Source organism: Pyrus communis, chromosome 10, assembly GCF_963583255.1.
Source record: "Pyrus communis chromosome 10, drPyrComm1.1, whole genome shotgun sequence".
NCBI classification, from domain to species: Eukaryota; Viridiplantae; Streptophyta; class Magnoliopsida; order Rosales; family Rosaceae; genus Pyrus; species Pyrus communis.
Genome location: NC_084812.1, coordinates 22,247,855 through 22,260,053, shown reverse-complemented (window position 1 = coordinate 22,260,053; position 12,199 = coordinate 22,247,855). Strand labels below are relative to the sequence as shown.

Genomic DNA, 12,199 nt, shown 5'->3' with positions numbered 1-12,199 from the left:
CAAAACGAACCTTGTTTTCTTTTAATGCAGAAATCAAAAGAGGGAAGAGATGTGGATTCTAATTTGTATTCGAGTATAAATACTGTAGTTTTTTGTACAGGGACAAAACAAGCACCCCAAACCCATGCGAATAACTTGCCAAGAAGCAACACCCATCTGCAAAGCTCCCCTTTGTCTGCCTTTTTCGTGTATATGAACTTGATTTTAACGTACTTTAACTGATCTTCCCTCCGGTGTCTGCCTGCGTGCGTGAGAGAGAGAGAGAGAGAGAGAGAGAAGGAGAAAGAAAGGCTTGTATAAAGTTAGTGAAATGCACGTAGAAGAGGTGAGCAATGCACGTGAGGGTGACTTGTGTAGTAGTTTTAGCAACTTCAAGAGTTGCTTGAGGGACAAGGAAGGAGGAAAGAAAACGTGAGAGATTCCGCCAGCAGCAAAAGGAGAGTTAGGAACTTAGAACACCATGCTTTTGCATGTGAGGCGGAGAGGAATGAACTGGGCATATTGAACAGCAAACCAAAAGCTAAAACCGAAACCGAGTTCAAACCAAACCAGACCGGTTGGTTCTTGTTTTGTTTCGGTTCTAAAACTGAATCGGTATTCTCCTAATGCCCGAGAATGAATTCATCCACTCAAGAAAGTGCTTCACTTTACAGGTAAATTTTTATGTTGCCTCATAAATTTGGGTAATAGTAATTCAAACCGTTCTTCGAAATTAGCTACCGTTTCATCCACCATGATTAATTTTCGGAAATAAAACTCCACGACACGCAATCTGGTGTAACCAAATCCACAAATGTGGTTCCTACAACTGCTTATTTGAACTAGAAATTGTTGCACACGAAGCTGGGAGAAGAGAGCGGTGCAAGCATGCACAAGGTTTGCTGAAACCGTAAGCGGTGGGCGATTGATTTGTAGATACTTCTCGTACGAGTGCGCAGACAACATATAAACTGGGAAGAATGAAACCTAATTCTTACTACCCCCGTCAGAAATTCAGCAACTTTCTCTGGACTGATGTTTCCACTGAAATAATTGTAAAGGCATACAAAACAAAAACAAACATGTACACATCGTCAAAATAAGCCTCTAGTGTACCCAACACTGCCTCGACTCGTAACTAATGCAAACATTTAGGTAGCCACAACCAACATACTTGTAAATTCATATGATACATAGAATGGCACTGCAATGGAACTCAGAAAACGACTAGGACAGTGTTTCTAACAAATGGTAGCCTTCACAATACCATGCCTAGATAGCAAACAATTTCACAACAGCAGTCCCTCAAGGGTATTAAAAATGCTACAACATATTTATGAATTTAATAAAAACTGTATTAAAAGAAATAACTACAGAGCAAAGTGTCGTATGATACATGATGCAGAATTCCTTTTTTTATTTTCCTGCAGATTGTTCAAGTAAAGCATTAAAGTTAAACTATGAGATCTTTTGTCAGAACAACCTGGATGTAGATGAAACTTCCCAAAAGCATAGTTTCAGAGTATCCTCCAATTCAGACTCCCTCTGGCTCTTATTCGTGCTTTAAGACAACAAAGAGGCGTATCAATGCTGCTTACTCTTTAAGTAACCAAAGCCTGCATACTAAAACCCAAAACGATTTGGTTAAGCTTTAATCTAATCTATCTATATATATATATATATATATATATATATGCAAGTGAGGTGAGGTGATCCAAGGAGAACTAGTTGAAAACTGGAAAATTAATTGCTAACTGTGCACCTCAACATCTTATATCTAAATTGCGGGCTGTGATGCAAGTGCACAAGTTGGATTGTCCAAAAAACATCACTCTGGGCATGTGTGTACACGTGCACAAATGTGTGAATCTTAATAGTAGCTGGAGAGCATACCTTCATCCAAGCAGAGACATACTTTCTCAGCTCTGTTTGAATTCTTCTAAATTGTCTTCGTCATCATAGGGTCGCAAAGCTCTAAAGAGAGCTTATTTAGATATATTTCCAAACCCATGGAGCTTCTTCATCATCCATCACTGATGGAAGAAGCTTCCATTGGAACCAAGGAATGGGGGGAACAGATGATGTCTGTATCCATAGAAATGATCCCATCCACTCAACCACACCTTGGTTCCCTATGCCTGCACTCCTGCCATCTGAAACATGTGCGGCTTTCGCAGCCCATTATAATTCATGCTCGACATGAAGCAGGCAGGGTGCAGGCACAGCCCCTGCCCTCACCGGGGCCGGGCTAACCCAAAACTTGCATCAGGTTGCTGTTGATGAGACTGTAAAAAAATAAATAAATACATAAATATATAAACATAAGCACCATATTCCAAGCAGTCAAAACAAGTGAAACCTATTACTTGAGAAACCTTGAGTGAATTTAAGCAAAAACACCACAATTTTTTTTTTTCATTTCATCAACTGAAAATGCACAACTGCACTAAAATTACAATTTATGCATACTTATGATATGCATTAGATGATATAACGATGATTTTTTTACACACTTGTGCAATTACAATGAAGTAGATAGGTAGATCAGGTGGAGAGTTACAAATACAGGATGCGAAACAGCCAACCAAAATATTTTGTAATAAAAATTAAAAATAAAAGGAATCTGTCCAGCACCCTCAAATCAGAAATGTGCTAATGCAGTAGCAAATTGGAAGTACCTCAAATCATGTTTGGAAAGTGGGGAAATAAAAAGCTGGATTTTTTTTTCTTTTAAAAGTACCTCTTCGACAACAAATTGATAAGACTAATTAATTGACTATAGAGAAGATAGCTGTTGAATTGACGTACCTGAGAAAAAGGTTGGTGAACATGTTCATGAGGATGGACATAGGGCATTCCAGGGCGCTGACCATGATACTGGGATGAATGTAGATAAATGCCAGATGTAGATCGTGCACCAACATGATTTGGATTGAATGGTGTGATTATGGTCTCCGGATGGGCATACCCAATTCCTGCAGGAGGCGATGGTGGAACCCAAGGCCCAGGTAGATGCTGTGGAAGAGGACGAGGCTGATGCTCAGTAGAAATCTGAGGCCTGTGAGCAGAACCAAGTTGAGGAAATTCGGTGTTGTAGTTCAATGCAGGTGTATACATAGGCTGGATGGTGTATGGGCCACCACTGAATCCATACCGAGGATCAAATCTTTGCATGTACCTGCAAAATATTTAATCATAAACTTTGGTTACCTATAAAATAGAAAAGACCAAATAAACTTGGAGCTAAGCTCAAGAACAATTTTCTGGTAAGGGTTACATGGAAACTAGGGGGACTACAAAATATTACACCTTTAAGTTCTAACTTTGTTGGATTCTATCAACTTGTAGCATTCATTAAGGATAAAATTGGATTAAAAAATGAACATAGGAGGTAAAGAATCAGAAGCTAGATGCTTAAGAGTTTGAGCAATGTAATGACCAGTTCATCCAAAAAGATCACGGTCACCATAAAGGACAGGCTTCAATACTGACAACAATAGCAATGCTGATAAGGAACCATACTATGAATGGATAGAAAGATCATATTTTCTTTTGTTTTGTTTTTTCTAAAAAGAAAAGAAATGGATGGGTAGCTTAAGCAAACAGAGCAAATAGAAAAAGACCATAAAAACAATTACGAGACAAGATTTCGCCTCCAAACACAAAAAGATCATGGTCCCCTAATGGATGAAAGGACAGACTTCAAAAACAGTAACAACTTTGGAGGAACAATTGCATACCAAATGAATAAAATCATGTCAGTAGAAAACAGACGTGGTAGCTTGCCCACATAGTAAAACTGGATGCCATGAAAACAATTATGAGATAGGATTTCATCTCCAAACACTTTTCTTAGAGTAAACAAACATTATCCCATTACCAAATGGAGAAAAGAATTAAAAAAAAAAAAAAAAAAAAAAAAAAAAAAAAAAAAGAAGCTTTCCTGTCATGATATTTTCTTTAAAAAAAAATAGACAGAAGAATAAATGGTCACTACAGAAACTGTAAACCATACCTGTCATAGCTCCTGTCATAATCAGGGTCCTTACAGTCAATCTCACGATCCCTAAATATAGCTACCCTATTATTTGGTTTGTACCTCCCAACCGGCTCCTTCTCTGGCCTACTTCTAGCTGTTCTACTGCTACTTGTTGAAGACTCAATTAAACCCCTACCAGAGTGCAAATCAGAAACACTTGATTTATCTTCCACCTTTGGCATTACCAAGGGTACATGTTGTGGGGTATCCTGCTGTTTTGGTTCACTTTCTGATTTCCCACTTGGACTGCCACTCATACTAATACTAGAGTTAAATATTCGTGCACGAGCCCTGTTATACTCCTCTTTCCGTTCTTCCACACTTTTAGCACTGTTTGCCTTTAACGAGTTTGAGTTTGCACTGTTTCCACCCTGTGACCGTTTTTGTGGCCTCTGTTTTATTGCAACCTTAGTAACACCGCCGTCTTCTGATGGTAAATTAACAGGGATGTCTGCAAGGCGAATCAGAGGGAGTCGACACTCAGGAGTTTTACGGACAATAATTCTGGAACCAGAGCCATCAGGTAAATTATTATCTAATAAAACCATTGACTGAAGCGAATAATGTTGAGCCACACGATGTGCAGCCAGGCGTAAATAAGAAGTGGGCAACTGCTGAAACTCTAGTTGCTGCTGAATAGGATCACGGATAAACTTCTCCACATCTTGCTCCATTCGTAAAACTGCACAAGAAGATATCTATGAATAGGGTTTACTGTAGTTAATCCAAACAAGACAGCACATCCTGATGGATAATAATTATGATAAAATGGCCATGAGGACGATAAAATGTTGCAAGAAAACTAAGGTTTACTTCCAGTTCATTCACCACACTCATTGAGAATTTTGTATAGGAAATTGAGAAAATTTCCCTTTTTCAGTTTTACCAGAACTGACTCACTTTTTCTATTACAGCAAAAAACCATCCTTCTACTCCTTCAACCCTTACGACCTACCAAATTCTCCCATAATTGCACACAAATTCATGTCAAACATTCCAATTTGATTAGGTTCGGGATCAGCAAGGTTTGATAAGGCAGAACTAGTAATCACTCTTTCACCTTCAAGATCTACTAAACCGTTTTAGAAACTAACACTAACTAAATGAATGAAATTTGAGGCTGTTTTGATGTGAATGTGCACTAAAAGATAAAATAAAAAGGAGCACCATTTCATGAGTTAGAAGGCATATCATAGCAAGTAATCTTCATCTCTATAGCTTTCCGAGAAAGTACACAAGCGCAAAACTATATCAGCTCAAATTATGAATGGAAGTGTTCAGCCAGCACCTCATTACGTTTTCATATACATTCATTCCTGTTATTCAGACATGATTTATTCACCCCACAAAGGTTATACATTTCAAAAGGGAACCTTTAAGGCATGTAGAACTGGCAACAAGTCGCATACAACCCACATAAGATCATGGAACAAAAACTATAACGAATGATCCCAAATACAATCCACATTCAAATTCAATTTCGTCTCGAGTCTTCTTGAGAAGCAAAAACATGAACTTGAGTCAGCGGATGTACGAATGGCTTACTTGATAGGCGCTCTCGAGGGTTTTGCAAGGCCTCGCGAAGGAACTGGTCGACCTGATTGACGGCATCCTCAGAAAACTTATCAGAAGCATCGGAAGAAGAGGAAACCAGAGGCGGGAGGTCGTTGAGAGTTTGCGGGGGCTTGGAATCCTTGTTGGAGGAAAGCATCAGGCGGTTCATGGCCTCGTCCAAACCGGCGACCTCCCATGACTCCGGGGCTCCGAGATCCTCCGCCACTGAGCCCTCCATGGCTATCGATCGCTCCCTATTTCGCTCTCTCTCTCTCTCTCTCGCTGGGTAAGTCAAGTACGCGCAATCGAAAGGAGAAAGGGGAAAGAAAATCGAGGCTAGGGTTTGAGGAAGGGAGGTGAACAATTCATCAAAGGACGTGTGTGTCCTCTGAGGCTGACACTGAAACCCCAATGAGATTTTGGGGTTTGGATTTCATGTCAGATTGGGGGTTAATCTAGGGTTGCGGAACGAGAAAGGGAAAGAGAGAGAGAGAGCGGAGAGAGAGAGAACGAATAGAATTGCAGAGCAAGGGAGAGATAGGGTTTGACGATGGATTCTGTGTGTTTCTGCGAGTGGGTGAATTTTCTTTCTCGCGTGACACGTGTCTCTTTTGGTTCCCTTTGGCTTTTTTTTTTAATTTCTTTTTATTAATAAGAAAAAAGGTTGTTGCACTGTTGGTGTCATATTTTGATATATTACACAAGGTTATTTTAATTTTGAATCGCATCATAATTTCATATCACATATTTTAAATATTGTAATGTTATATTTTAAATTATGAATGCAATTTTAAACTTTGTTAAATTTTTAATGTTAAATAATGACATGGTATGAGTGGGACCCATTCATTTGCCGACTGAAACAAAAAAATCAATTAATTAATAAATTGTTTATTTTTATTTAACAATTAAAAATAAATAATTTTGTGGGCCCACCCCCAATCCTCTGTTATCCTATTCCTTCACTCCTCCCCGACTTCCCCCTCTCCGTCTCCGACCTCCCCTGCTCTCCTAACACTACATTCATAAGGGCATCCTCTTCCCCACCCTTGTTTTTTATGAGAAGTTCACCGGATTTGGGGCGAGGGATGTGAAATTCCTCGAAGGTGAGAGCTTTGTTGGGTTCCCTGAAGACAGTTGCCCTCATAAACGAAGGCGTTCGGCCACCGACAACTTCTCACTGTGAAATCTCAAGCTCTCCTCCTTGGTTTGTCACGCCCAGATCCCAGGATACATCGAAGATCGACACGTCACGTCACCGGATATCTGTTCATGTTCATCTGTCATGTCTTGCCTCCGAGATATGAACATAACATAAATCAAAAGTTCAACAGCGTGGTAACTTTCTTTTGCATCATGGCTGCATGCTGGTTCGTTGAAGAACCAGTCTTAATGACGGAGGAGGATCATCGACATGACGACGTCAGGAGAGGGTAGAACCGAGAGGATTCAAAATGGGGAATCCTCGAATTCGATGAATTTCAACGAAAATACAAGAAACATCGTCGGAGACAATGGTGCAAAACCCAAAAGAGCACGACTGTAGGTCATGATTTCCAGAAAACGGGGACGGCAAAATCGTGGTCTCGGCTTCAAGTGAGGCCGGAGTTTTCTGGGTTGGGGATGACGCCAAACGGCATCGTTTTCTTGGGTTCTCAGGTGGAGCGGGATGTGCTCCAGTGCACCGCGACTCGGGACTCGGGACTCGGGACTCGCGTGGTGTTGCGGTTCAAAGGCTGCAGCTAGCTGGGTTTCGAAATTAAAAAAAAAAAATCTAAATTCTAATTTTTAATTTCTTTTTCAATTTTAATTCAATCTGATAATTAATGATACAATATCAATTCACATAATCTAACAATTATAAATATAATGCATACAAAATTTATGTAGTATTTAAAATTCGTAAACGTAAAGTTGGATTATGCATTGTGTTGAATGTTCATGCTATTAGGGTTGATAAAATATGAGATAAAAAATGTTATTTTGGAAGAACATGATTGAATGATGAACTGGTTTGCAACAGAAAAATTTACTATCAGATTTCTTAGCGTAAAAACTGTAGGGATTTCCCAGTCCTTTTTTTTTTTTTTTTTTAAATGGGTAACTGGTATTCACCCATTTCGAGTTCGGAGCGATTATGAGAAATCTCATCATGCTCATGATCACAGTTAAACAGACTCATCAGCTCAGAATATCAAACCTGTGACCTCCCATATTTTTATGAGATGTGCTACTGCACTTAGAGAAAAATAACTACTAACCAAATTTTTTTGGGATTTATTATTGACATTTCAAAAATTTTATTTTATAATTTAAACTTTTTATAAGAAAAGTGTTATTCGCATAAACTTTTTATAAACGAGCGCATGATAAAATTTTTAGAACGCTAATTCAATTCCCTTGCCATAATATCTATCACACACCTTCCATAGCAGGCAGCTAGGCGGCTATGGAGTCTCTCTGTCCCCCCGCAGGAGTTATCGCATCCACAAGATTGTCATTCAAACCTCCCAAAACCCAGTCTCAGGCCCCGACTCCCAACCTCCGATTCCCCTTCTCACCAACCCACAACAACCCTTTCAATTTCCCTTCATTTTCCTTCACTTCTTACACTTGTTTCTCCGTTCAAACATCATGCGCTGCTTCAACTTCAGCGACAGCATCGGCTTCCACTTCTCTTCCTTCGTCTTCCGCTTCCAGCGACAACCGCCATTGGGTGGTGCTCATGGAGGCTCCTCCGCAAGGGGCGGCGATTTCCAGACAGCAAGTTATTGAATACTACGTCGAAACCCTTCGAACCGTTTTGGGCAAGTGGGTATGCCGTAACTTATTTCCTTTATTTTTGTACTGCTTAGAGTTTAGCCTGAGTTGTGGTTTGATGTTGATTTTTTCAGTGAGAAGGATGCTCAAATGTGTATATATGATGCGTCTTGGGATACCCATTTCGGGTTTTGTTGTGATATTGACGAAGAAACTTCCTGCAAGCTCGCACGTATGTTCGATTCTTTTTTACTTTATGTGTTATTGAATTGGTTTTTCTGCAGAGTAGATGTTAGTGTTTTATATATGTTGTGGTTTTGATGAAATGAGTGACTACTTCAGATATAATATGTTTAATCAGATAATGAGTTTTTTTGAGGTTCGATCATTCGTTGTTCTCAATAAGTCAGTGTTGAATGACTAAATTCATTTGATGAAATTATTGTAGGTTTACCGGGGGTTTTGTTGGTTAAGCCTGACCCGGATTATGTTTCTCAAAAGAAGGATTATAGTCCCCCAAATGTTAGGTCAAGTAATATGTCGTCCTCTCAAAGTGGAAGTGCTTTGTTGTTTCCTCTTTTGAATACAAAAAGGTGGCTTGTTCGAATGGATAAACCCAGCATTGGGGTTGTTACAAAGGCACAAATGGTGGATTATTATGCTCAAATACTAACAAAGGTCCTGGGGAAGTGAGTATTGGATTATGAGCATCAACGGTGTTGCCTTTCTTATACTATGTTTTTCTAATTTGTGCTTCATTTTTTCGGTAGCGAGAAGGATGCACAAATGTGTATTTATCATGTTTCCTGGCAATCTAACTTTGGGTTCTGTTGTGAACTTGATGAAGAGTGTGCACAGGAAGTTGCTGGTTAGTGTATGCGCTTAATTTCTCTGTGCCACATTTGTGTTAATACACCTGTCCTCTTGATGGCTCATGATCCTATACGCTGCAGGTGTTCCTGGCGTTTTATCTGTTGAGCCTGACAAGAATTGGGAGTCGGAGAATAAAGATTATGGAGGTTTTTACTTTTCTAACTTGGATATGATCTTTCACGAACAATATCTTTTGTAGTTGTCATTTTAGAATTAGATATAAGATCTTCTAACTCATTGTTAAGTAAGAACTTTGCTTTTTGATTTGAGATTTTGAATGCCTTTTGAACCTAAGATCTGCTTCTTCTTGTGACTTATATCCATGTAGAAAATATGATAGCGCACTTGTTTTGTGACTGCTTAATACTTTTAGACAATTTAAGTCTGTCAGTGTAATGTTATCCAAGAGACTGGAATTAAAAGGTTATGTAGATTAATGGGACTTGGGGACTTTGATGACTGGATAAGCAATTTTTCACAGAAGTTCTTAAGATGTATGACTTGGGAGTGTAAAATATAGAAGTCACATACTATTTTTGTCCTGGAAATAAAGGGTTTGAATTTTGGCATGGGTAGAAAATGGTGTAAATGAGATGAAACACATGGAGAAAGCCGAAGGAAAATATTACTACCGACAAATTTTAGGCTATCTGACCATCCTGTGAAAAAAAGCTTCATGTTTAACAGGTCATGTCTTCCTGGTGTTCTTCAAATTATTTTGGTTGCTCATTTTTTACCAATGTTAAGTATTTGGAGAGGCTTGGTGGATTATTTGATGGAGCTTGACCCTTCGTTGGACAGTGGTTATCTTCTAAGTTATGAAGTTCATTCCTGATTTTTCTTCCACTAAATGATGGCAGCAGTTATACCACGTTTACCAAGTGGTAGAAAATCCATGTTTCTTGATATTTTGAATATGACTCTTTGTCACATTAAGTACTTCTGTTTCATCTGTGGAATACGATGTTTTGAATACGAAGTTTTCGATTCCTGAAGAAAATATGAATGGTTATAAACAAACTGACATTAATATTATTAAGGACAAATTTATAGACTGTCATGACTATTTACTTTGCTTTTCTTTTCAAGAAACCAATTTTTTATAGTTTTATTTAATATTTGTTAGGTTAGGTCTGTTTCTATTTGATGGCATCAATGCTATCATTGAACAGTATCTTCCACTGTAAACATTTATATGAGTTAGCGATGCGTTTCTCAGGTAATAATTTACAGAATTCTACCAATCTCTCAACTTCTGGAGTGGCAAGTGAAACAACCCCCACAAAGACAAAGAAACTGTTTGTGACTGGTATGTTGCAAATTCAATTCTGGTCTTAAACATTCATTTATTTGAATAGGATTCCCTTGCACCCTGGTTGTTGTAATTATTCATAAGATCTTGATATTCATAACTTTTTGTAGCTGTTTTTTACCTCATTACATATTCCCTTATAAGGATCTTGCTTTCTGAACAGGCCTATCGTTTTATACATCTGAGAAAACCCTCCGTGCTGCATTTGAAGGGTATGGAGAGCTTGTTGAAGGTACTACCCTTTTTTTATAGCTTAAACCGGGGTTTCTGATTTCCTGGAATTGGTATGCTCGTGCTGATGAACTGCTTTTCTCAACAGTTAAAATAATAATGGACAAAATTTCTAAAAGGTCCAAAGGTTATGCATTCATAGAATACACCACGGAGGAAGCTGCTAGTGTAGCTCTCAAAGAGATGAATGGCAAGGCAAGTTTCAACATGGTTTTCGTTTTGTATAAATCCGATCTCAGTAAATCAAACACACAGGCCTAGTCTTGTAACCCTCGAGAAAGATAAAAGCTTAGCCTGTTTTGTGTTAATGTTGCCTGCAGATCATAAATGGCTGGATGATAGTCGTTGACGTTGCCAAGACTAGCCCTCCAAGATACAGTAGCAGGGGCCAGACCAGACCAGCAGCAACCAGATGAAAGAGAGAGGAAGTTATAGAGAGATTTGCCGCCGAGAAATGAATTATTCTGTACGACAGTGAATTCCTTTAACCTTTGGTACTTGATAGTAACAATTTTACTTTTCAAAAGAAATAGATTGACTTATTATAGGGATTACATTGAGTTCTTAATGTTACTTATGTTAAGGCGTATCGAACTATCCATTTGTATTTTGACACGCAGGGAAAGGCACGCAGGTTCATCTTTCTCGTCTAATTCTCTTCCCATCCCACTTCTCTAACTCTCCATCTTTGAATAGGGAGAGATGGCAGGATCAGGAAAACATGAAGCTGCTTACATCTTTCTCTGCGGGTCAAAAAAACTGAAATGGATTGTTGAGTAAAAGCGGTTAAGGATGGTTTATTTGGATTATCACTCAAATCAATTAGAATCCAACTTGTCTTCACAAAAATTTACTCTTTAAGTCCATAATATTAGGTAGCTTTATAACTTTAGTATGAACAGCGTTTGGGATTACAAAAGAAGCATACAACAGTTGTTTCTTTCAAAAAGCACTTGGAAGTGTTATTTTCAACCTTCGGAGCATTTTTAACTCGTCTTAGCAAACGTGATCAAAAGCGCTCTTGGTGGTCTAAAAGTATTTTCAATTATTTTAAAAGCACTTACAAATATACTGGTATTACTACTCTAATTTAAAAAAAAAATAGTAATAGGCTTTAATCACTAAAAAAAGCAATCCACCGCTTGCAATGGTTATATAAAGTCGAAAATGTTATGTAACTGCAGGATTAATTACATACAAGTCCAAAATGTTTGCCATCTTTGCAGAATGGAAAATTTCTTAAATGAAATTGTACTAATAAGGTTAATTAGAAGGTCAATTAATTTTGAATGGAGCATCTGGAACTGTATCATATGAATTTTCATTTTTTTTTTTTTTCAAATTTTCCGTTTTCTAACCTGTAAAACCTAATGTTCTTGACTCTTCAGTAAAGTACATTTATATGTATATGTGTGTGTGTGTGTGTGTGTGTGTGTGTGTAATATATATAT

General features: G+C 38.3%; 2 protein-coding genes across 3 annotated transcripts; one reads left to right on the top strand and one right to left on the bottom strand.

Moving 5' to 3' along the window:
- Positions 1-1,073: 1,073 nt before the first annotated feature.
- LOC137747088 (uncharacterized) lies at positions 1,074-6,104 on the bottom strand. Of its 2 annotated transcripts, none has more exons than XM_068487098.1 (5): positions 5,564-6,104; positions 3,995-4,700; positions 2,788-3,157; positions 1,873-2,264; positions 1,074-1,602 (listed from the first exon to the last, which is right to left on the bottom strand). In XM_068487098.1, the coding sequence occupies exons 1-4, from the start codon at positions 5,808-5,810 to the stop codon at positions 2,214-2,216; spliced, it is 1,374 nt and encodes a 457-aa protein (XP_068343199.1). In that variant the 5' UTR covers positions 5,811-6,104; the 3' UTR covers positions 1,074-1,602; positions 1,873-2,213. The 2 variants fall into 2 exon arrangements, with proteins under 2 accessions (XP_068343199.1, XP_068343200.1); XM_068487099.1 differs by having other exon boundaries at positions 1,074-1,595.
- A 1,838-nt stretch (positions 6,105-7,942) lies between these two features.
- Positions 7,943-11,637, top strand: LOC137748286 (organelle RRM domain-containing protein 1, chloroplastic). Its single transcript, XM_068488415.1, has 9 exons — positions 7,943-8,383; positions 8,467-8,564; positions 8,781-9,021; positions 9,103-9,200; positions 9,286-9,351; positions 10,425-10,514; positions 10,681-10,749; positions 10,837-10,943; positions 11,069-11,637. Exons 1-9 carry the CDS (start codon positions 8,022-8,024, stop codon positions 11,162-11,164), a joined length of 1,227 nt encoding a protein of 408 aa, XP_068344516.1. The 5' UTR covers positions 7,943-8,021; the 3' UTR covers positions 11,165-11,637.
- The last annotated feature ends 562 nt before the right edge of the window (positions 11,638-12,199 follow it).

Bases quoted from the DNA above. Each gene is read 5' to 3' on its own strand.
- LOC137747088 (XM_068487098.1), bottom strand. From the start codon at position 5,810: ATGGAGGGCTCAGTGGCGGAGGATCTCGGAGCCCCGGAGTCATGGGAG. The intron at 4,701-5,563 runs GTAAGCCATTCG...CTTCTTGTGCAG, and splicing joins CCCTCGAGAGCGCCTATCAA to TTTTACGAATGGAGCAAGAT. The intron at 2,265-2,787 runs GTACGTCAATTC...ATTTTTTTACAG, and splicing joins TTCACCAACCTTTTTCTCAG to TCTCATCAACAGCAACCTGA.
- LOC137748286 (XM_068488415.1), top strand. From the start codon at position 8,022: ATGGAGTCTCTCTGTCCCCCCGCAGGAGTTATCGCATCCACAAGATTG. The intron at 10,515-10,680 runs GTATGTTGCAAA...CTTTCTGAACAG, and splicing joins AAAGAAACTGTTTGTGACTG to GCCTATCGTTTTATACATCT. The intron at 10,944-11,068 runs GCAAGTTTCAAC...TGTTGCCTGCAG, and splicing joins TCAAAGAGATGAATGGCAAG to ATCATAAATGGCTGGATGAT.